This window comes from Rhipicephalus sanguineus, chromosome 2, assembly GCF_013339695.2.
Source record: "Rhipicephalus sanguineus isolate Rsan-2018 chromosome 2, BIME_Rsan_1.4, whole genome shotgun sequence".
Taxonomy (NCBI): domain Eukaryota; kingdom Metazoa; phylum Arthropoda; class Arachnida; order Ixodida; family Ixodidae; genus Rhipicephalus; species Rhipicephalus sanguineus.
The window spans coordinates 75,790,636-75,810,960 of NC_051177.1; the positions used below are offsets into that span (position 1 = coordinate 75,790,636).

General features: G+C 43.0%; 1 protein-coding gene across 1 annotated transcript; it reads right to left on the bottom strand.

Annotated features, from left to right (window-relative positions):
• Positions 1-1,958: 1,958 nt before the first annotated feature.
• On the bottom strand, positions 1,959-20,086 carry LOC119381672 (zinc finger protein 84-like; the record flags this gene model as incomplete). The annotated part of the gene is made up of 3 exons (XM_037649444.2): positions 1,959-4,674; positions 5,751-5,813; positions 19,960-20,086. Coding segments are annotated over 3 exons (750 nt in total), but the record flags the coding sequence as incomplete, so codon positions are not given.
• Positions 20,087-20,325: the final 239 nt, after the last annotated feature.

The following is a 20,325-nucleotide window of genomic DNA, read 5'->3' on the forward strand; positions in this document are numbered from 1 at the left end:
AAAAATGTAACATACTTTACAGGTTGTCACTTGCATACTACCGAAAGCCAAATCCTGCTACCATTCAGAGTTGCTTCCACTTCCTTTGAACCAAAGAGAATGACATTTGCACATGCCTTGTTACAATTAAATGCAGGTTGGTTGGGTCATGACAAATATGCCCGTTTTTCTTTATAACATGTGATATATACTATTTGAATTCGATTCGAAATTATTCGACCAAAATCATTATTCGCTTCAAATTCACTTCGAACCTAAAATGTACTATTCGCACAAGCCTAGTAATTACACAATGATTGGATGTGCAAAACTTGCCCACATATATGTAAAGGAAAGATTAGGTGCTCTTTAACGTGCTTGTAGATCTGAATGCTTGGGTGTGCTTGTGATTTGCCATCATTTAAGTATGGCTTCCATGACCAAGAATTAAACCTGTATCCTAAAGCTTAACAGCACTACATAACTTGGAGAAGTGTTCAAACAAGTAGCAGTACATATGAAAAAAAAAAAGAAAAAAAACCCACAAGAATAAGAACAATATTCCCCAGAGAGAATAAATATTCAGCATTTAGCATGACCATCACATACGCAGCTTTTTTTTTAGGGCGAGGTTCACACAGCAGCACACCCTTGCATTGCCTTCATATCAAGGAATAATTATGAACAAGATGACGGAAAGACAATGGAAACTCCATTAAAAAAAATCTCTGAAATCTGTCTGATAATGATGAAAGATACTCTGATGTTACACATCTGTTCTGCATACAAGATTACATGGTGACACTTCTGAATGCGCCAGAGTTATATGCAGCATACCGCACAAATATGCCTATTCAAAATAGGCACAAATAGGCACAAAACAACAATTCACACATACACGTGTGGAGACCTACTCAGTGATGTAATTTCATGCAACTTCTCAAGTGAGCACAAAGCAACCAAAATACTGGATAGGGCGACAGAGCTAGTAGGGTGCATTATTCAGAATTTTAGTGAGCACAAGGAGCACCGAAACAGATGTTCACCACAGTGATTATGGAGGTGATTTGCTAGCAACTCCTTGAGAAGCTGTGAGAGCACAAGTGATATGGTCGCTTGTCTAGGTAGACCATGCTACGCAATTTCAAATCAGACAGCCTTGTAGTCTCATAGTGACAAAATTAGCTGTGAATAGAGATAGCTGTGCGCAAACTTCTTACCTTGAGCAGCCACTGTAGACTTCTCAACCTTAACTGTTGTTGGACAGATGGAATGGCATATTTCTGCACAAAGAAATAAAGGATAAAATCAGTTTTTACTTGTAGGAGAGACTTCAATTAAAAGGAAATGCAAAAGAAGTGAGAACATACATGCTAATTATCAGGATCAGTTATCAGGATGGCTCTTAGAGTTGGAACAAAAGTATATGGGGAAGTGCCAACTCTGCGAAGAGCATGAAGAACGTGTTACAATGATGAGGATACTGATGCAGACACCAGAAGGAAAGAATAATAATTATTTTTTTCTTTCTATCAGTTGCATTGATAAGTATAACGCAGGTTTGTCAGAAGACTGCCGAATACTGCACACGTGTGCGTTCAGTGTGACCTCTGTGAGATACTCCAAGGGAACAAATGGCACTTGCATGTAAGTGGGTGACATTAGGTTAGACACATTATCAGTCTCATATAATACACTCAATCAGTTGCTTTTGAGCACTCAAGACTGCTCTTGCACTGCAGTTTAATTTGCTTATCAAAGAACGACTGATTGGAACACAATAACTTGGATTTTTATAGAGCACCGTTCCATACGTGGAAGCACTTGGTTATGACCTCCACATCAAACTTATCATATGTTTCGATGGGTACTATAGGAGCTTATCACAACAGGACATTATAAAGAAAATGCAGTGCAGTTCATTCACATGAGGAGGGGTGGAAAGGCAACAGGAGAAAGGCACAAGAGTTTCACATTGAGGAGAAAGCTTAAAAACCAGCTCTATTTTATTGATGCACAGCATTCTCTTTAGCTTGTTCACAAGGCATGTACATACAAGTTCTGCATATATACAAAAAAAAAAAAGAAAGTTTGCAATGCACAAGGTCCGTACTGTACTCTGTGATATGCATATCTTTTTTATGCACATGAACATTTGTTATTCACAAGAATCTTCAATTAGGCAGCGTTTATGAAATACATCAATGTGTCTTATTGAGATGCCTAATATTTGCTGAATATTACATATTACTGAGGAGATCACTGCTGTATGTACAAGTCTTCTTGATGGCATTATTGAAAGCTGGGCACTTCTAACTTTACAAAGCATACACTTGTACGAATAGCACACAATGATTACAGAGCACTGAAATTATATTGCAACAAATGTCCCTTCAACCAAAAGCTATCCTGGAACGTTCTGCAAAGTCCACTGGAAGTTCTGCATTACAAAGCACATTGCGACCCATATGCCACATATTGTGACATTCTACAGGAAACCATACTCAGAATTTATTATGTACTAAAGGTTTAGTAATGCGGCAAGTGCATGGTAAACAGAAAGGTATTACAGTGCAAAATAACTCTAGTGTAAACAGCTGCAGAAAAAACGATTTCGATGGATGATAACAAGTAAAAGAAACAGTATCGGGGCAATAGAGTAGCAACAAAAAAAAGTAGAGAAATAAAAAAAATTGTAACAGGTAAAATGGATCATCAAGAATAAGAAGGCGTTAGAACATGATGTATCAGCTAGGCATTACATTGTGGCATCAGGGGAAAGAAAACCGCACACATATTTGAGAAAAACATTTTACAGCACTATACGAATGGCATTCAACAAAAAAAAGAAAAAGAACAGATATAACAAACCTTGTACAGTCACACCCTGCCACACAAACACTGCTACAATAAAGTTTCTGGAATGACAAAAATCTGTATTCCCTGTCAGCTGCTTAAAGAGAATATTACAAAATGCCTTCAAAGCAAATAACTTTTCTGAAGGTACTTCCACTTCAACAAAGATTTTTGCAAGAACAGCCGGATAGGGAAGGCACGCTTACTCAAGACTGTCTTAAAATTCCGATGAAAGCTTGAGAAAGTAAGAAGGGCTTGCGACTAACTTCCCTGCATGACTGCATTGCAAGACCCATTTCGCCATCTTAGACATGCTTTCTACTAGCATGCACGCTTCCCAATTATATTTTTCCTGAGTAACCAGGTTAGCAACAGAATCGCAGTTCATTCTCAACAGTTTGCCCTATGTTTGTATGGACAAGCGCAGCGCGTCTACGGTAGAGAAAGAGTTAAGGCAATGGTATCTCCTTACAAGGAAAAGTCTCAACAGCTCGTCCATTACACATATAAAAGCACATGGGGGCAGTCAGACCCACCAGAACAACATGCAGCATATACAGGGTGTCCCAGCTATATGTAGCCAAGGGTTAAAAAATATAATATTAGAGGCAGGCGAGTGAGATCAGTTGCAAATTGCTGACAGCCACCTTGCGCACTACAGACAATTTTTTGTTTGGTAATGAACTAATTTGTTAAATAGGATTATTTCCCTAAACTGCTAAATACTGACTTTAGGCAAGAAATGCTGCTTGCAAAGTTCGAGAGCATCTTCAGAAACCCCAATTGCAATATTTGCGATAAAGAAAGCCTCACGAACACCATTTTTTCCAAGCTGCAAAGGAAGCCCGCGAAATACAAAAAGAACCACGTGACTAGCGCATTCGCGCGCCGCAAAAATGCTGCCCTCGACCGTGGCTTGAGCGAACGAAATCAGCTGCGGCCGGAACTCGCCATCTCCGCTGCAGCAGTAGGCCGATAAGTTAACGGTGGCTTCTTGGCCCGCGCTCACTACAACTTGCACCATCACGCACGCCAACTGGCTGGCAACGGGCCAAGAAACCACTGCCGACTTATCGGCCTACCACTGCAACGGAGCCAGAGAGTCCCGGCCGCAGATGATTTCGTTCGCTCAAACCAAGGCTGAGGGCAGCATTTTCGTGGCGCCCGATTGCGCTTCTTTTTGTATTTCGCGGGCTTTCTTCGCAGCTTGGAAAAAATGGTATACGTCAGACTTTCTTTCTCGCATATAATGCAATTCACACATAACGTGGCTGGTGACCTACTCGGCGTTGTGAGATTTCATGTGTCTTTTCAAGTTACTTTTGCGCACAAAAGACTTGGAGCACACAGTGCAGCTGTACGGTCGCTCCCCTGCGTGGTCACGCAGGTGAGTTGATAGGTTGGATGCCTGCGAGAAACTTTTTGAGCAGATGGAGCACTGAAATGGACGTTCACCAGTGTGAGTTCGCAGGTGTTCCTTAAGATTGTTCTTCCACAGGAACGCTTGAGGACAGTAATCACACTTAAATGGTCGCTCGCCTGTGTGGACATGTTGGTGTTTTGTAAGATCACATTTTTTCAAGAAGGCCTTATCACACGAAGGACACGGGTATGGTCGCTCGCCTGTATGGGTGTAAATGTGTTGCCTGAGATGACAAGCCGATGAGAAGCTTTGAGGGCACAAGTGGCATTGAAACTGCTGCTTGCTTGAGTGGATCTTTTGATGTACTTCACTATCAGATAGTCTTTCAGTCTCCGAGTCACAGAAGCAAGAGTGGCTCAGCTGTGCCTGCTGTAAGCTGTCATCCTGAAGAGTTGCTGGACAGCTGGAATCCCTCTCTACTGCACGGAAAAAAGAATACGAGTCCCCTGAATATCACTTGCTATATTTTAGAACAAAAATGCAGTTACGACGGCTCAAACGAAACTAGAAAGAATAAAAAGATGATCATGTCATTCAGAGCTCATCAACCTTTTTCATAAGCTATGTATATTAATATGTAATTACACAATGATAGGATGTGCAAAACATGCCCACAAATATGTAAAGGAAAGATTAGGTGCTCTTAAATGCACTCGTAAATCTGAATGCTTGGGTGTGCTTGCGATTTGCCATCATTTCAGTGAGGTTTCCATGGCCAGGAATTAAACCTGTATCCTAAAGCTTAGCAGCACTACATAACTTGGAGAAGTGTTCACACAGGTAGTAGCAGTAAATTTGAAAAAAAGAAAAAAGAAAAAAAAACCCACAAGAATAAGAACGATATTCCCCAGAGAGAATAAACATTCAGCATTTAACATGACCATCACATACACACAGCTTCTTTTTAAGGCACAGCTCACATAGCAGCACACCCTTGCATTGCCTTCATAACAAGGAATACTTATGAACAAGATGACGGAAAGACAATGGAAACCCCATGAAAAAAAGTCTCTGAAGTCTGTGTGATAATGATGAAAGATTCTCTGAAGTTTCACATCTGTTCTGCATACAAGATTACACGGTGACACTTTTGAATGCACCAGAGTTACATGCAGCATACCGCATAAATATGCCTATTCAAAATAGGCACAAAACAACAATTCACACATACATGTATGGAGACCTACTCAGTGATGTGATTTCATGCGACTTCTCAAGAGAGCACCCTGCACCAAAACACTGGATAGGGTGAGAGAGCTGATAAGGTGTATTATTCAGAATTTTAGTGAGCACTAGGAGCACCAACACAGATGTTCACCGCAGTGATTATGGAGGTGATTTGTTAGCAACTCCTTGAGAAGCTGTGAGAGCACAAGTGATATGGTCACTCGTCTAGGTAGACCATGCTACGCAATTTCAATTCAGACAGCCTTGTAGTCTCATAGTGACAAAATTAGCTGTGAATAGAGATAGCTGTGCGCAAACTTCTTACCTTGAGCAGCCACTGTAGACTTCTCAACCTTAACTGCTGTTGGACAGATGGAATGCCATATTTCTGCACAAAGAAAAAAAGGATAAAATCAGTTTTTACTTGTAGGAGAGACTTCAATTAAAAGGAAATGCAAAAGAAGTGAGAACATGCATGCTAATTATCAGGATCAGTTATCAGGATGGCTCTTAGAGTTGGAACAAAAGTATATGGGGAAGTGCCAACTCTGCGGAGAGCAAGAAGAACGTGTTACAATGACGAGGATACTGATGCAGACACCACAAGGAAAGAATAATAATTATTTTTTTCTTTCTATCACTTGCATTGATCAATGGAACGAAGGTTTGTCAGAAGACTGCCGAATAGTGCACACGTGTGCGTTCAGTGTGACCTCTGTGAGAAACTCCGAGGGAACAAATGACGCTTGCGTGCAAATGGGTAACTTTAGGTTAGACAGATTATCAGTCTCGTATGATACACTCCATCAGTTGCTGTTGAGCACTCAAGACTGCTCTTGCACAGCAGTTTAATTTGCTTAGCAAAGAATGACTGATTGAAACACAATAAGGTGGATTTTTATAGAGCACAGTTCCATACGTGGAAGCACTTGGTTATGACCTCCACATCAAACTTATCATACGTTTCGATGGTCACTATAGGAGCTTATCACACCAGGACATTATAAAGAAAATGCAGTGCAGTTCATTCACATGAGGATGGGCGGAAAGGTGACAGGAGACAGGCAGAGGTGTCTCGCATTGTTGAGAAAGCTTGAAAACTAGCTCTGTTTTATTTATGCATAGCATTCTCTTTAGATTGTTCACAAGGCATGTACATACAAAATCTGCATATATACAACGAAAAATTAAAGTTTGCAATGCACAAGATCATTACTGTACTATGTGATGTGCATTTCTTTTTTATGCACATGAACATTTGTTATTCACAAGGATCTTTAATCAGGCACCATTTATAAAATACATCAACATGTCTAAGTGAGATGCCTAATATTTGCTGAATATTACATATTACTGAGGAGATCACAACTGCACATACAAGTCTTCTTGGTGGCATAATTGAAGAACGGGCCCTTCTATGTTTGCAAAGCATACACTTGAAGTTATAGCACACAGGGATTACAGTGCACTGAAATCATATTGCAACAAATGTCCGTTGAACCAAAAGCTATCCTGGAACGTCCTGCGAAGTACACTGGAAGTTCTGCATTACAAAGCACATTGCGACCCATATGCCACATATTGTGACACTCTACAGGAAACCAGACTATGAATTTATTATGTACTAAAGGATAAGTAATGTGCCAAGTACATGGTAAACAGAAAGGTATTACAGTGCAAAAGAACTGTAGTGTAAACAGCTGCAGAAAAACGATTTCGATGGATAACAAGTAAAAGAAACAGTATTGGGGCAATAGAGTAGCAACAAAAAGAAGTAGAGAAATAAAAAAATTGGAACAGGTAAAATGGATCATCAAGAATAAGGCGTTAGAACATGATGTATCAGCTAGGCATTACATTGTGGCATCAGGGGAAAGAAAACCGCACACATATTTGAGAAAAACATTTTACAGCACTCTACTAATGGCACTCAACAAAAAGAATAAAATGAAGAACAGATATAACAAACCTTGTACAGTCACACCCTGCCACACAAACACTGCGACAGTAAAGTTTCAGGGATGACAAAAATATGTATTCCCTGTCAGCTGCTTAAAGAGAATATTACAAAATGCCTTCAAAGCAAATAAGTTTTCTGAAGGTACTTCCACTTCAGCAAAGATTTTTGCAAAAACAGCCGGATAGGGAAGGCACGCTTACTCAAGACTGTCTTAAAATTCCAATGAAAGCTTGAGAAAGTAAGAAGGGCTTGCGACTAACTTCCCTGCATGACTGCAATGCAAGACCCATTTCGCCATCTTAGACATGCTTTCTACTTGCATGCACACTTCCCTATTATATATTTCCTGAGTGACCTGGTTAGCAACAGAATTGCAGTTCATTCTCAACAGCTTGCCCTATGTTTGTATGGAGAAGCGCAGCGCGTCTACGGTAGAGGAAGAGTTAAGGCAATGGTATCTCCTTACAAGGAAAAGTCTCAACAGCTCGTCCATTACACATATAAGAGCACATGGGGGCAGTCAGACCCACCAGAACAACATGCAGCATATACAGGGTGTCCCAGCTATTAGCCAAGGGTTAAAAAATGCAACATTAGAGGCAGGCGAGTGAAACCAGTTGTAAATTGCTGACAGCCACCTTGCACACTACAGACAATTTTTTGTTTTGTAATTAACTAATTTGTTAATTAGGATTATTTAAACAAATTGCTAAATATTGTATTTAGGCAAGAAATGCTGCTTCCAAAGTTCGAGAATGTCTTCAGAAACCCCAACTGCATTATTTGCGAGAAAGGAAAGCCTCACGTACACCATTTTTTCCAAGCTGCGAAGAAAGCCCGCGAAATACAAAAAGAACCACGTGACTAGCGCATTTGCGCGTTGCGAAAATGCTGCCCTCAGCCGTGGTTTGAACAAACGAAACCAGCTGCAGTCGTCTCCGTCGCAGGAGTAGGCCGATATGTTAACGGTGGCTTCTTGGCCCGCGCTCGCTACAACTTGCACCGTCACGCACGCCAACTGGCTGGCAACGGGCCAAGAAACCACCGCCGACTTATCGGCCTACCGCTGCAACAGAGCCAGCGAGTCCCGGCCGCAGCTGATTTCGTTCGCTCAAACCACGGCTGAGGGCAGCATTTTCGTGGCGCGCGACTGCGCTTCTTTTTGTATTTTGCGGGCTTTTTTCGCAGCTTGGAAAAAATGGTATACGTGAGACTTTCTTTCCCGCAAATAATGCAGTTTCTGAAGATGCTCTCGAACTTTGGAACTCGCATTTCTTGCCTAAAGTCAACATTTAGCAATTTAGTTAAATAATCTTAATTAACAAATTAGTTAATTACCAAACAAAGAATTGTCTCTAGTGCACAAGGTGACTGTCAGTAATTTGCAACCGATTTCACTCGCCTGCCTCTAATATTGTATTTTTTAACCATTGGCTAAAGAGAGCTGGGACACCCGGTATATGCAAAATTGAAATACGGATGCAATAACAATTCACACATAACGTGGCTGGTGACCTACTCGGTGTTGTGTGATTTCATGTCTTTTCAAGTGACCTTTGCGCACAAAAGACTTGGGGCAGACAGTGCAGCTGTACGGTCGCTCCCCTGCGTGGTCACGTAGGTGAGTTGAGAGGTGGGATGTCTGCGAGAAACTTTTTGAGCAGAGGGAGCACTTAAATGGACGTTCACCAGTGTGAGTGCGCAGGTGTTCTGTAAGATTGCTCTTCCACAGGAACGCTTGAGGGCAGTAATCACACTTAAATGGTCGCTCGCCTGTGTGGACACGTTGGTGTTTTGTAAGATCAGATTTTTTCGAGACGGCCTTATCACAGGAAGGACACGGGTATGGTCGCTCGCCTGTGTGGGGTGTACATGTGTTGCCTGAGATGGCAAGCCGATGAGAAGCTTTGAGGGCACAAGTGGCATTGAAACTGTTGCTTGCTTGAGTGGATCTTTTGATGTACTTCACTATCAGATAGTCTTTCGGTCTCCGAGTCACAGAAGGAAGAGTGGCTCAGCTGTGCCTGCTGTGAGTTGTCATCCTCAAGAGCTGCTGCACAGCTGGAATGCCTCTCTACTGCACGGAAAAAAGAAGACGAGTCCCCTGAATATCACTTGCTATATTTTAGAACAAAAATGTAGTTACGATGGGTCAAACAAAACTAGAAAGAATAAAAAGATGATCATGTCATTCATAGCTCATCAACCTTTTTCATAAGCTATGTATATTAATATGTAATTACACAATGATAGGATGTGCAAAACATGCCCACAAATGGTGTGCTTGTGATTTGCCATCATTTCAGTGTGGCTTCCATGGCCAGGAATTAAACCTGTATCCTAAATCTTAGCAGCACTACATAACTTGGAGAAGTGTTCACACAGGTAGCAGTAAATTTGAAAAAAAGAAAAAAGAAAAAAAACCCCACAAGAATAAGAACGATATTCCCCAGAGAGAATAAACATTCAGCATTTAACATGACCATCACATACGCAGCTTTTTCTTTTTTTAAGGCATGGTTCACACAGCAGCGCACCCTTGCAAATTGTCTTCATATCAAGGAATAATTATGAACAAGATGACAGAGAGACAACGGAAACTCCATTAAAAAAAATCTCTGAAATCTGTCTGATAATGATGAAAGATACTCTGAAGTTTCACATCTGTTCTGCATACACGATTACCTGGTGACACTTCTGAATGCACCAGAGTTAGATGCAGCATACCGCATAAATATGCCTATTCAAAATAGGCACGAAACAACAATTCACACATACATGTATGGAGACCTACTTAGTGATGTGATTTCATGCGACTTCTCAAGAGAGCACCCCGCACCAAAACACTGGATAGGGTGAGAGAGCTGATAAGGTGTATTATTCAGAATTTTAGTGAGCACTAGGAGCACCAACACAGATGTTCACCGCAGTGATTATGGAGGTGATTTGTTAGCAACTCCTTGAGAAGCTGTGAGAGCACAAGTGATATGGTCGCTCGTCTAGGTAGACCATGCTACGCAATTTCAAGTCAGACAGCCTTGTAGTCTCATAGTGACAAAATTAGCAGTGAATAGAGATGGCTGTGCCCAAACTTCTTACCTTGAGCAGCCACTGTAGACTTCTCAACCTTAACTGTTGTTGGACAGATGGAATGCCATATTTCTGCACAAAGAAAAAAAGGGAAACAATCACATTTTATTTGTAGGAGAGGCTTCAATTAAAAGTAAATGCAAAAGAAGTGAGAACATGGATGCTAATTATCAGGATCAGTTATCAGGATGGCTCTTAGAGTTGGAACAAAAGTATATGGGGAAGTGCCAACTCTGCGAAGAGCAAGAAGAACGTGTTGCATCGATGAGGATACTGATGCAGACACCACAAGGAAAGAATAATAATAATTTTTTTCTTTCTATCACTTGCATTGATCAATAGAACGAAGGTTTGTCAAAAGACTGCTGAATACTGCACAGGTGTGCGTTCAGTGTGACCTCTGTGAGAAACTCCGAGGGAACAAATGACGCTTGCGTGCAAATGGGTAACTTTAGGTTAGACAGATTATCAGTCTCGTATGATACACTCCATCAGTTGCTGTTGAGCACTCAAGACTGCTCTTGCACAGCAGTTTAATTTGCTTAGCAAAGAATGACTGATTGGAACACAATAAGTTGGATTTTTATAGAGCACTGTTCCGTACGTGGAAGCACTTGGTTATGACCTCCACATCAAACTTATCATACGTTTCGATGGCTACTATAGGAGCTTATCACACCAGGACATTATAAAGAAAATGCAGTGCAGTTCATTCACATGACGAGGGGTGGAAAGGTGACAGGAGACAGGCACAGGTGTCTCGCATTGTTAAGAAAGCTTGAAAACTAGCTCTGTTTTATTTATGCATAGCATTCTCTTTAGATTGTTCACAAGGCATGTACATACAAGTTCTGCACATATACAACAAAAAATTAAGAAAGTTTGCAATGCTCAAGATCATTATGTACTGTGTGATATGCATTTATTTTTCATGCACATGCACATGAACATTTGTTATTCACAAGGATCTTTAATCAGGCACCATTTATAAAATACATCAACATGTCTAAGTGAGATGCCTAATATTTGCTGAATCTTACATATTACTGAGGAGATCACTGCTGTATGTACAAGTCTTCTTGATGGCATTATTGAAGGGTGGGCACTTCTAACTTTACAAAGCATACACTTGAATGTATAGTGCACAGAGATTACAGTGCACTGAAATCATATTGCAACAACTGTCCCTTCAACCAAAAGTTATCCTGGAACGTCCTGCGAAGTACACTGGAAGTTCTGCATTACAAAGCACATTGCGACCCATATGCCACATATTGTGACATTCTACAGGAAACCAGACTCAGAATTTATTATGTACTAAAGGATTAGTAATGTGCCAAGTACATGGTAAACAGAAAGGTATTACACTGCAAAAGAACAGTAGTGTAAACAGCTGCAGAAAAAATGATTTCGATGGATAACAAGTAAAAGAAACAGTATTGGGGCAATAGAGTAGCAACAAAAAGAAGTAGAGAAATAAAAAAATTGGAACAGGTAAAATGGATCATCAAGAATAAGGCGTTAGAACATGATGTATCAGCTAGGCATTACATTGTGGCATCAGGGGAAAGAAAACCGCACACATATTTGAGAAAAACATTTTACAGCACTATACGAATGGCATTCAACAAAAAAAAGAAAAAGAACAGATATAACAAACCTTGTACAGTCACACCCTGCCACACAAACACTGCTACAATAAAGTTTCTGGAATGACAAAAATCTGTATTCCCTGTCAGCTGCTTAAAGAGAATATTACAAAATGCCTTCAAAGCAAATAACTTTTCTGAAGGTACTTCCACTTGAACAAAGATTTTTGCAAAAACAGCTGGATAGGGAAGGCAGGCTTACTCAAGACTGTCTTAAAATTCCGATGAAAGCTTGAGAAAGTAAGAAGGGCTTGCGACTAACTTCCCTGCATGACTGCAATGCAAGACCCATTTGACCATCTTAGACATGCTTTCTACTAGCATGCACAGTTCCCTATTATATTTTTCCTGAGTGACCTGGTTAGCAACAGAATTGCAGTTCCTTCTCAAGAGCTTGCCCTATGTTTGTATGGAGAAGCGCAGCGCGTCTACGGTAGAGAAAGAGTTAAGGCAATGGTATCTCCTTACAAGCAAAAGTCTCAACATCTCGTCCATTACACATATAAGAGCACGTGGTGGCAGTCAGACCCACCAGAACAACATGCAGCATATACAGGGTGTCCCAGCTATCTTTAGCCAAGGGTTAAAAAATGCAATATTAGAGGCAGGCGAGTGAAATCAGTTGCAAATTGCTGACAGCCACCTTGCGCACTACAGACAATTTTGTGTTTGGTAATGAACTAATTTGTTAATTAGGATTATTTCACTAAATTGCTAAATGTTGACTGTAGGCAAGAAATGCTGCTTGCAAAGTTCGAGAGCGTCTTCAGAAACCACAATTGCATTATTTGCGACAAAGAAAGCCTCACGTACACCATTTTTTCCAAGCTGCAAAGAAAGCCCGCGAAATACAAAAAGAACCACATGACTAGCGCATTTGCGCGTCGTGAAAATGCTGCCCTCAGCCGTGGTTTGAGCGAACGAAATCAGCTGCGGCCGGGACTCGCTGTCTCCGTTGCATCGGTAGGCCGATAAGTTAACGGTGGCTTCTTGGCCCGCGCTTGCTACAACTTGCACCGTCACGCACGCCAACTGGCTGGCAACGGGCCAAGAAACCACCGCCGACTTATCGGCCTACCGCTGCAACGGAGCCAGCGAGTCCCGGCCGCAGCTGATTTCGTTCGCTCAAACCACGGCTGAGGGCAGCATTTTCGTGGCGCGCGACTGCGCTTCTTTTTGTATTTCGCGGGCTTTCTTTGCAGTTTGGAAAAAATGGGATACGTGAGACTTTCTTTCTCGCAAATAATGCAATTGGGGTTTCTGAAGACGCTCTCGAACTTTGCAAGTCGCATTTCTTGCCTAAAGTCAATATTTAGCAATTGAGTTAAACAATCCTAATTTACAAATTAGTTAATTACCAAACAAAAAGTTGTCTCTAGTGCGCAAGGTGATTGTCAGTAATTTGCAACCGATTTCACTCGCCTGCCTCTAATATTGTATTTAACCATTGGCTAAAGAGAGCTGGGACACCCGGTATATGCAAAATTGAAATACGGATGCAATAACAATTCACACATAACGTGGCTGGTGACCTACTCGGTGTTGTGTGATTTCATGTCTTTTCAAGTGACCTTTGCGCACAAAAGACTTGGGGCAGACAGTGCAGCTGTACGGTCGCTCCCCTGCGTGGTCACGTAGGTGAGTTGATAGGTGGGATGTCTGCGAGAAACTTTTTGAGCAGATGGAGCACTGAAATGGACGTTCACCAGTGTGAGTGCGCAGGTGTTCCTTAAGATTGTTCTTCCACAGGAACGCTTGAGGGCAGTAATCACACTTAAATGGTCGCTCGCCTGTGTGGACATGTTGGTGTTTTGTAAGATTACATTTTTTCAAGAAGGCCTTATCACACGAAGGACACGGGTATGGTCGCTCGCCTGTATGGGTGTAAATGTGTTGCCTGAGATGACAAGCCAATGAGAAGCTTTTAGGGCACAAGTGGCACTGAAACTGTCGCTTGCTTGAGTGGATCTTTTGATGTACTTCACTATCAGATAGTCTTTCGGTCTCCGAGTCACAGAAGGAAGAGTGGCTCAGCTGTGCCTGCTGTGAGTTGTCATCCTGAAGAGTTGCTGGACAGCTGGAATGCCTCTCTACTGCACGGAAAAAAGAATACGAGTCCCCTGAATATCACTTGCTATATTTTAGAACAAAAATGCAGTTACGACGAGTCAAACAAAACTAGAAAGAATACACTCTGGTGCTAAAGATGATCATGTCATTCATAGCTCATCAACCTTTTTCATAAGCTCTGTATATTAATATGTAATTACACAATGATTGGACGTGCAAAACATGCCCTCTTATATGTAAAGGAAAGATTAGGTGCTCTTTAATGCACTCGTAAATCTGAATGCTTGGGTGTGCTTGCGATTTGCCATCATTTCAGTGTGGCTTCCATGGCCAGGAATTAAACCTGTATCCTAAAGCTTAGCAGCACTACATAACTTGGAGTAGTGTTCACACAGGTAGCAGTGAATTTGAAAAAAAGAAAAAAGAAGAAAAACCCACAAGAATAAGAACGATATTCCCCAGAGAGAATAAACATTCAGCATTTAACATGACCATCACATATGCAGCTTTCTTTTTAGGGCATGGTTCACACAGCAGCACACCCTTGCATTGCCTTCATATCAAGGAATAATTATGAACAAGATGACAGAAAGACAATGGAAACTCCATTAAAAAAAAATCTCTGAAATCTATCTGATAATGATGAAAGATTCTCTGATGTTACACATCTGTTCCGCACACAAGATGACCTGGTGACACTTTGAATGCATGAGAGTTACATGCAGCATACTGCATAAATATGCCTATTCAAAATAGGCGCAAAACAACAATTCACACATACACGTACAAAGGCCTACTCAGTGATGTGATTTCATGCGACTTCTCAAGAGAGCACCCCGCACCAAAACACTGGATAGGGTGACAGACCTGATAGGGTATATTATTCAGATTTTTAGTTAGCCCAAAGAGCACTGAAATAGACGTTCACCACAGTGATTACGCAGGCGATTCGTTAGCAACTCCTCGAGAAGCTGTCAGAGCAGAAGTGATATGGTCACTCGTCTAGGTAGACCATTGTCGCATATCTGTACACGTGTGCTTGTGCGATACTCTGTCACATGGCCCATATTGCAACAACCTCGCCCACGTAAAATAAAAGCGCTTGGCGTGCGGCTGGGCGGGGGCATTTTTCCTTCGGCACTCTTGGTTATCGTTATGTTGCTGGCATGCGAATAAAGCAGGTTTGAGTACTGTCGGCGTCTTCATACCCGGAAGCCCTGTCACCCGACATAGTTCTTGGTGACGAGGTTCTTGGGACCCTGGTGGACTGCCACAAGAAGACAAGTCTGCAAGACGATGTCGGCGCACTTGGGGCAAGTAGAACCCTTCGATGAATCTTCAGCAGATTGGGCTAGTTATGAATGCCTCCAAGCATTTTTGCGAGCTAACAAAGTCTCGGAGGACCAGAAGGCTGATACCTTGATAAGTCTATAGGACCGAAGACATACGCATTGTTGAAGTCGTTAACGTCTCCTGAGACTCCCGCTAAGAAGTCTTTTGAAGAACTTCTAAGCTTACTGCGAAACCACTTTGTTCCTAAACTGTCCATTATCGGCGAAAGAGCCACATTTCATCGCCGCTCACAACTACCGCAAGAGACTATTATTCAGTATGCCGCAGAGCTGCGTAGACTCGCGCAAGCTTGTGAGTACGGTACTTTTCTGGATCAAGCGTTAAGGGACAGATTTGTTTGTGGTTTGCTCCGGGCTGACATACAACAAAGTTTATTTGCAGAAGACAATCAGTTAAAGTTTCAGACAGCAGTTGATCGTGCAATAGCCATTGAAGCTGCGATTCAAAGTGCACCTGCTATGCGCTCAACAGCACAGCAAGAATTTCAGGTGCACAAAGTTAAAAGCACTGGGGAAGCTTCTACCTCATGCTATCGCTGCGGATCGGGGAAACACACCACCAGCTCTTGTCCGTATGCGAATGCCAAATGTTTTCATTGCAACAAAATGGGCCACATCAAGAGTGCTTGCCAGAGCAGACAGTTAAAGGAATCGATAAGTAAAAATAAACGGCATGTTAGTACCTTGTCACTGCCACGCAAGAATTTGAAGAGTGTGAAACCTGCTGCAGACGCAAGACAAAAACCAATCCTGGTCGAGGTCGCTATTGACGATGTACCAGTGAACATGGAACTCGATACAGGAGCTGCTGTATCCGTTATGTCTGTCTCACAGTTCCGTTCTCTTTTTCCCAGTGCTCATTTGCGCAGGACAAGTCTCACCTTGAGAACCTACACAAATGAACCCCTGAAGCGCTGCGGAGTAGCATTCGTTGCAGTCCAGTACAACGCGCAGCGCCAACAGTCGCCTTTGTACGTGCTCCGCCAGGACGGCCAGCCACTGCTGGGGCACAGTTGGCTACAACACCTCCAGCTGGACTGGATGCAAATACAAGGTCTTCACCACATGCAGGTGGGAAATACAAATGGCTCTGACAGATCGCCTAAACTAGAGTCCTTGCTAAACGGCTATCACGACCTGTTCAAGGACGAACTCGGCACAATAAAGGGAGAAAAGGCTACCCTTTTTTTAAGGGGTGACGCGAAGCCAAGATTTTTCAAAGCCAGAAGCGTGCCTTTCGCTCTAAAAACTGCTTTCGAGTAGGAATTGTCGAAGCTGCAAGAGCTAGGGATAATTACACCCATAACCACAAGCCCGTACGCAATGCCTGTCGTGCCAGTTGTTAAACGCGATGGTTCAGTCAGAATGTGCGGTGATTTCAAAGTCATGCTAAACCCGATATTGGACATCGAGAGGTATCTGCTGCTGAAAGCGGACGAGCTATTTGCCGCGCTGGCAGGCGGACAACATTTTTCAGAGATTGACCTAAGCAGAGCGTATGGTCGAAATGGACGACGAATCCAAACACTACCTTACACTGAACTCACACAAGGGTCTGTTTCTGGTCAACCACCTACCGTTTGGCATTTCATCAGCTCCCGCAATATTTCAGCGTATTATAGATAACGCGCTGAAAGGACTAAACGGCGTAACTTGTTATCTCGATGACATACTGATCACAGGCCATACAGAAGCAGAACACTTGCCCAACCTGGAAGCTGTGCTGAAGCGGCTATTAGAACGTGGATTTCGCGTCAAACCTTGGAAATGCGATTTTTTTCGCAATGAACTGCAGTACTTGGGTCACGTCATCACAAGAGACGGTGTTCGCCCGACGGATGAAATGTTGGTCGCAATTGCAAATGCACCAGCTCCAACAGACAAACAGCAGCTGCAGTCAGTGTTAGGACTCATAAATTACTATGGAAAGTTTGTTCCGAATCTCTCATCCGTACTCTTTCTGTTGAACAAGCTCTTGAGGTAATACTGAAAGACGAGCTAGTTGGTATGAGTGCATCGTAACTTATTTTTAGCGCACACTGACACACGGACACAGAAAAGAAGGGGACACCACCCGCGCTGGTGAAGGGGACACTAAGGGGACACCACCAGCGCTGAGAAGGGGACACCACCAGCGCTGGTGGTGTCCCCTTCTTTTCTGTGTCCGTGTGTCAGTGTGCGCTAAAAATAAGTTACGACAAGCTCTTGAGTAAGGATGAACCTTGGCAATGGAACGCTGCTTGTCAAAGTACGTTTGCGCAAGTAAAAAAACTGCTATCGTCAAAGCTTATTCTGATTCACTATGATTCCAGTTTGCCATTGCAGTTGTCATGCGATGCTTCTTCCTAAGGAATAGGCGCAGTTTTGTCACAAGTTTTTCAACGCCAAGTTCATCCAATAGCCTATGCTTCACGAACGTTAACAAAAGCTGAACAAGGTTACAGTCAATTGGAGAAAGAAGCATTAGTGCTTGTTTTTGGAGTCAAGAAGTTCCATTACTACGTTTACGCATGGAAGTTTGTGTTGCTCACAGATCACAAGCCACTGGAGACGATATTTGGCCCAAAAACAGGCATTCCTGCCATCGCAGCTGCCAGACTGCAACGCTGAGCAGTCACGCTTTCTGCATATTCTTTTCCGTTGTAGTATCGCCCTTCGGCGCAGAACGTGGACGCTGATTGCTTATCGCGCCTTCCAATCCAGCAAACGGGAACAGACGGGGCGAAACAAAATTTTCTGGTTTTGCGTTTGAACAGCATGCCCGTCTGCAGTAAACAGATCGCAGAAGAAACTGCACGGGATCCAGTGTTCCGTCAAGTAATGCAGTACATCTTGTCAGGCTGGCCTGCTAACGTATCTGCGAACCTGAAACCATTTTTCTGCAGGAAACTAGAGCTTTCTTTATATCAGGGTTGTGTCATGCTGGGAATGTGTGTGGTGGTACCAGAAAAAATCCGTAAATTTGTCCTAGATGAATTACATGAGGACCATCCGGGAGTGGTGTGCACGAAAGAGCTTGCAAGAAGCTATGTGTGGTGGCCAAATATTGATCATGACATAGAGAGATGTGTTGGCTCTTGTCACGCATGCGCAGAGACACGCAGTTTGCCAGTGAAAGCGCCACTCCATCCATGGTCCTGGCCGACGCGTCCTTGGCAACGCCTACACATGGACTTTGCAGGTCCAATAAAGGGTATATCATGCTTAGTAGTAGTCGACGCCCATTCCAAGTGGCTAGAAGTATGTCCCATGACCACTACTACTTCAGAAGCAACCCTTGCTTGCATTCATGAACTTTTCTGCAGATTTGGATTTCCAGAAACACTCGTGTCTGACAACGGAAGCCAGTTCATTTCTGCAGAGCTCCAAGCCTACCTCAAGCACAGGGGCATTCGGCACGTAAGAACCGCACTGTATCACGCAAGTAGCAACGGACTGGCCGAATGTTTTGTTCAGACTTTGAAGTCAGTGCTCCGCAAGACCAGTCCTAGGAGCACCAGTGAGGAGTTAGCCGCCTTCCTTCTGGCGTATCGTAATACGCCTCATGCTACGACAGGGGAGGCCCCTTCCACTTTGCTCCAAGGGAGACGCCTGCGGACCAGACTAGACCTCATACGACCAGCGGTCGAGAGCAGAGTGCGCCAGTACCAGTTTCACCGGACAAGGTGTCACCCATGTCGCGACAACGTATTCGCTGTTGGTGATGCCGTTTGTGTGCGCAATTTCCGATCGGGACCAAAGTGGCTGTGTGCAACAGTTCTTGCCCGTACGGGACCAGTGTCATATCGGTTAAGTATAGTGACTCCACGTGGTGTGTTCCAGTGGGTGCGTCACCAAAATCACATTTGCAATGATAACACCGGCATCGCCGCGGAGTTCGAGCTACCCTTTAGTGAAAGGTGGCAAGAAGTTCCCGCACAGGTCCCGGCCTGCGACTCATCACATGACATCGAGAGCTCGCCCACCGCACAAAGTGAACCGGCGGACACATCAAACGCTCCTAGCGAACGTCGCTACCCGCAGAGACAGCGTCGCCCACCTGATCGCTTTGTGCCGTAAACTTTTTGGATAATGCTTGGGAATAAAAAATAACTGTGGGGGGGATGTCGCATATCTGTACACATGTGCTTGTGCGATACTCTGTCATGCGGCCCATATCGCAACACCCTCACCCACGACGTGAATAAAAGTGCTTGGCACGCGGCTGGGCGGGGGCATTTTTCCTTCGGCACTCTTGGTTATCGTTATGTTGCTGGCATGGGAATAAAGCATGTTTGAGTACTGTTGGAGTCTTCATACCCGGAAGCCCTGGAACACGACAACCACGATACGCAATTTCAAATAAGACAGCCTTGTAGTCTCACAGTGGCAAAATTAGCAGTGAATGGAGATGGCTGTGCCTAAACTTCTTACCTTGACCAGCCACTGTAGACTTCTCAACCTTAACTGCTGTTGGACAGAAGGAATGCCATATTTCTGCACAAAGAAATAAAGGATAAATCACTTTTACTTGTAGGAGAGACTTCAATGAATCAGTTGTGTTTATTCAGTTGATACTGAAAGAGAAATCAGATATAATCAGACAAGGAATCACTTGTTGATTTTGTCATCTTCTCAAAATACCTCTACATCGATACATATTGTCTAGCTATGTCTGCAACATTTGGAAAAATTTTCTGATTTCTTAATCTGAAAAATTATTATGGCAAGTAACCTATACTTAATCACTTGTAACTTGCAATGCATTTCAACCCCTCCCCTCATATAAACACAAATCAT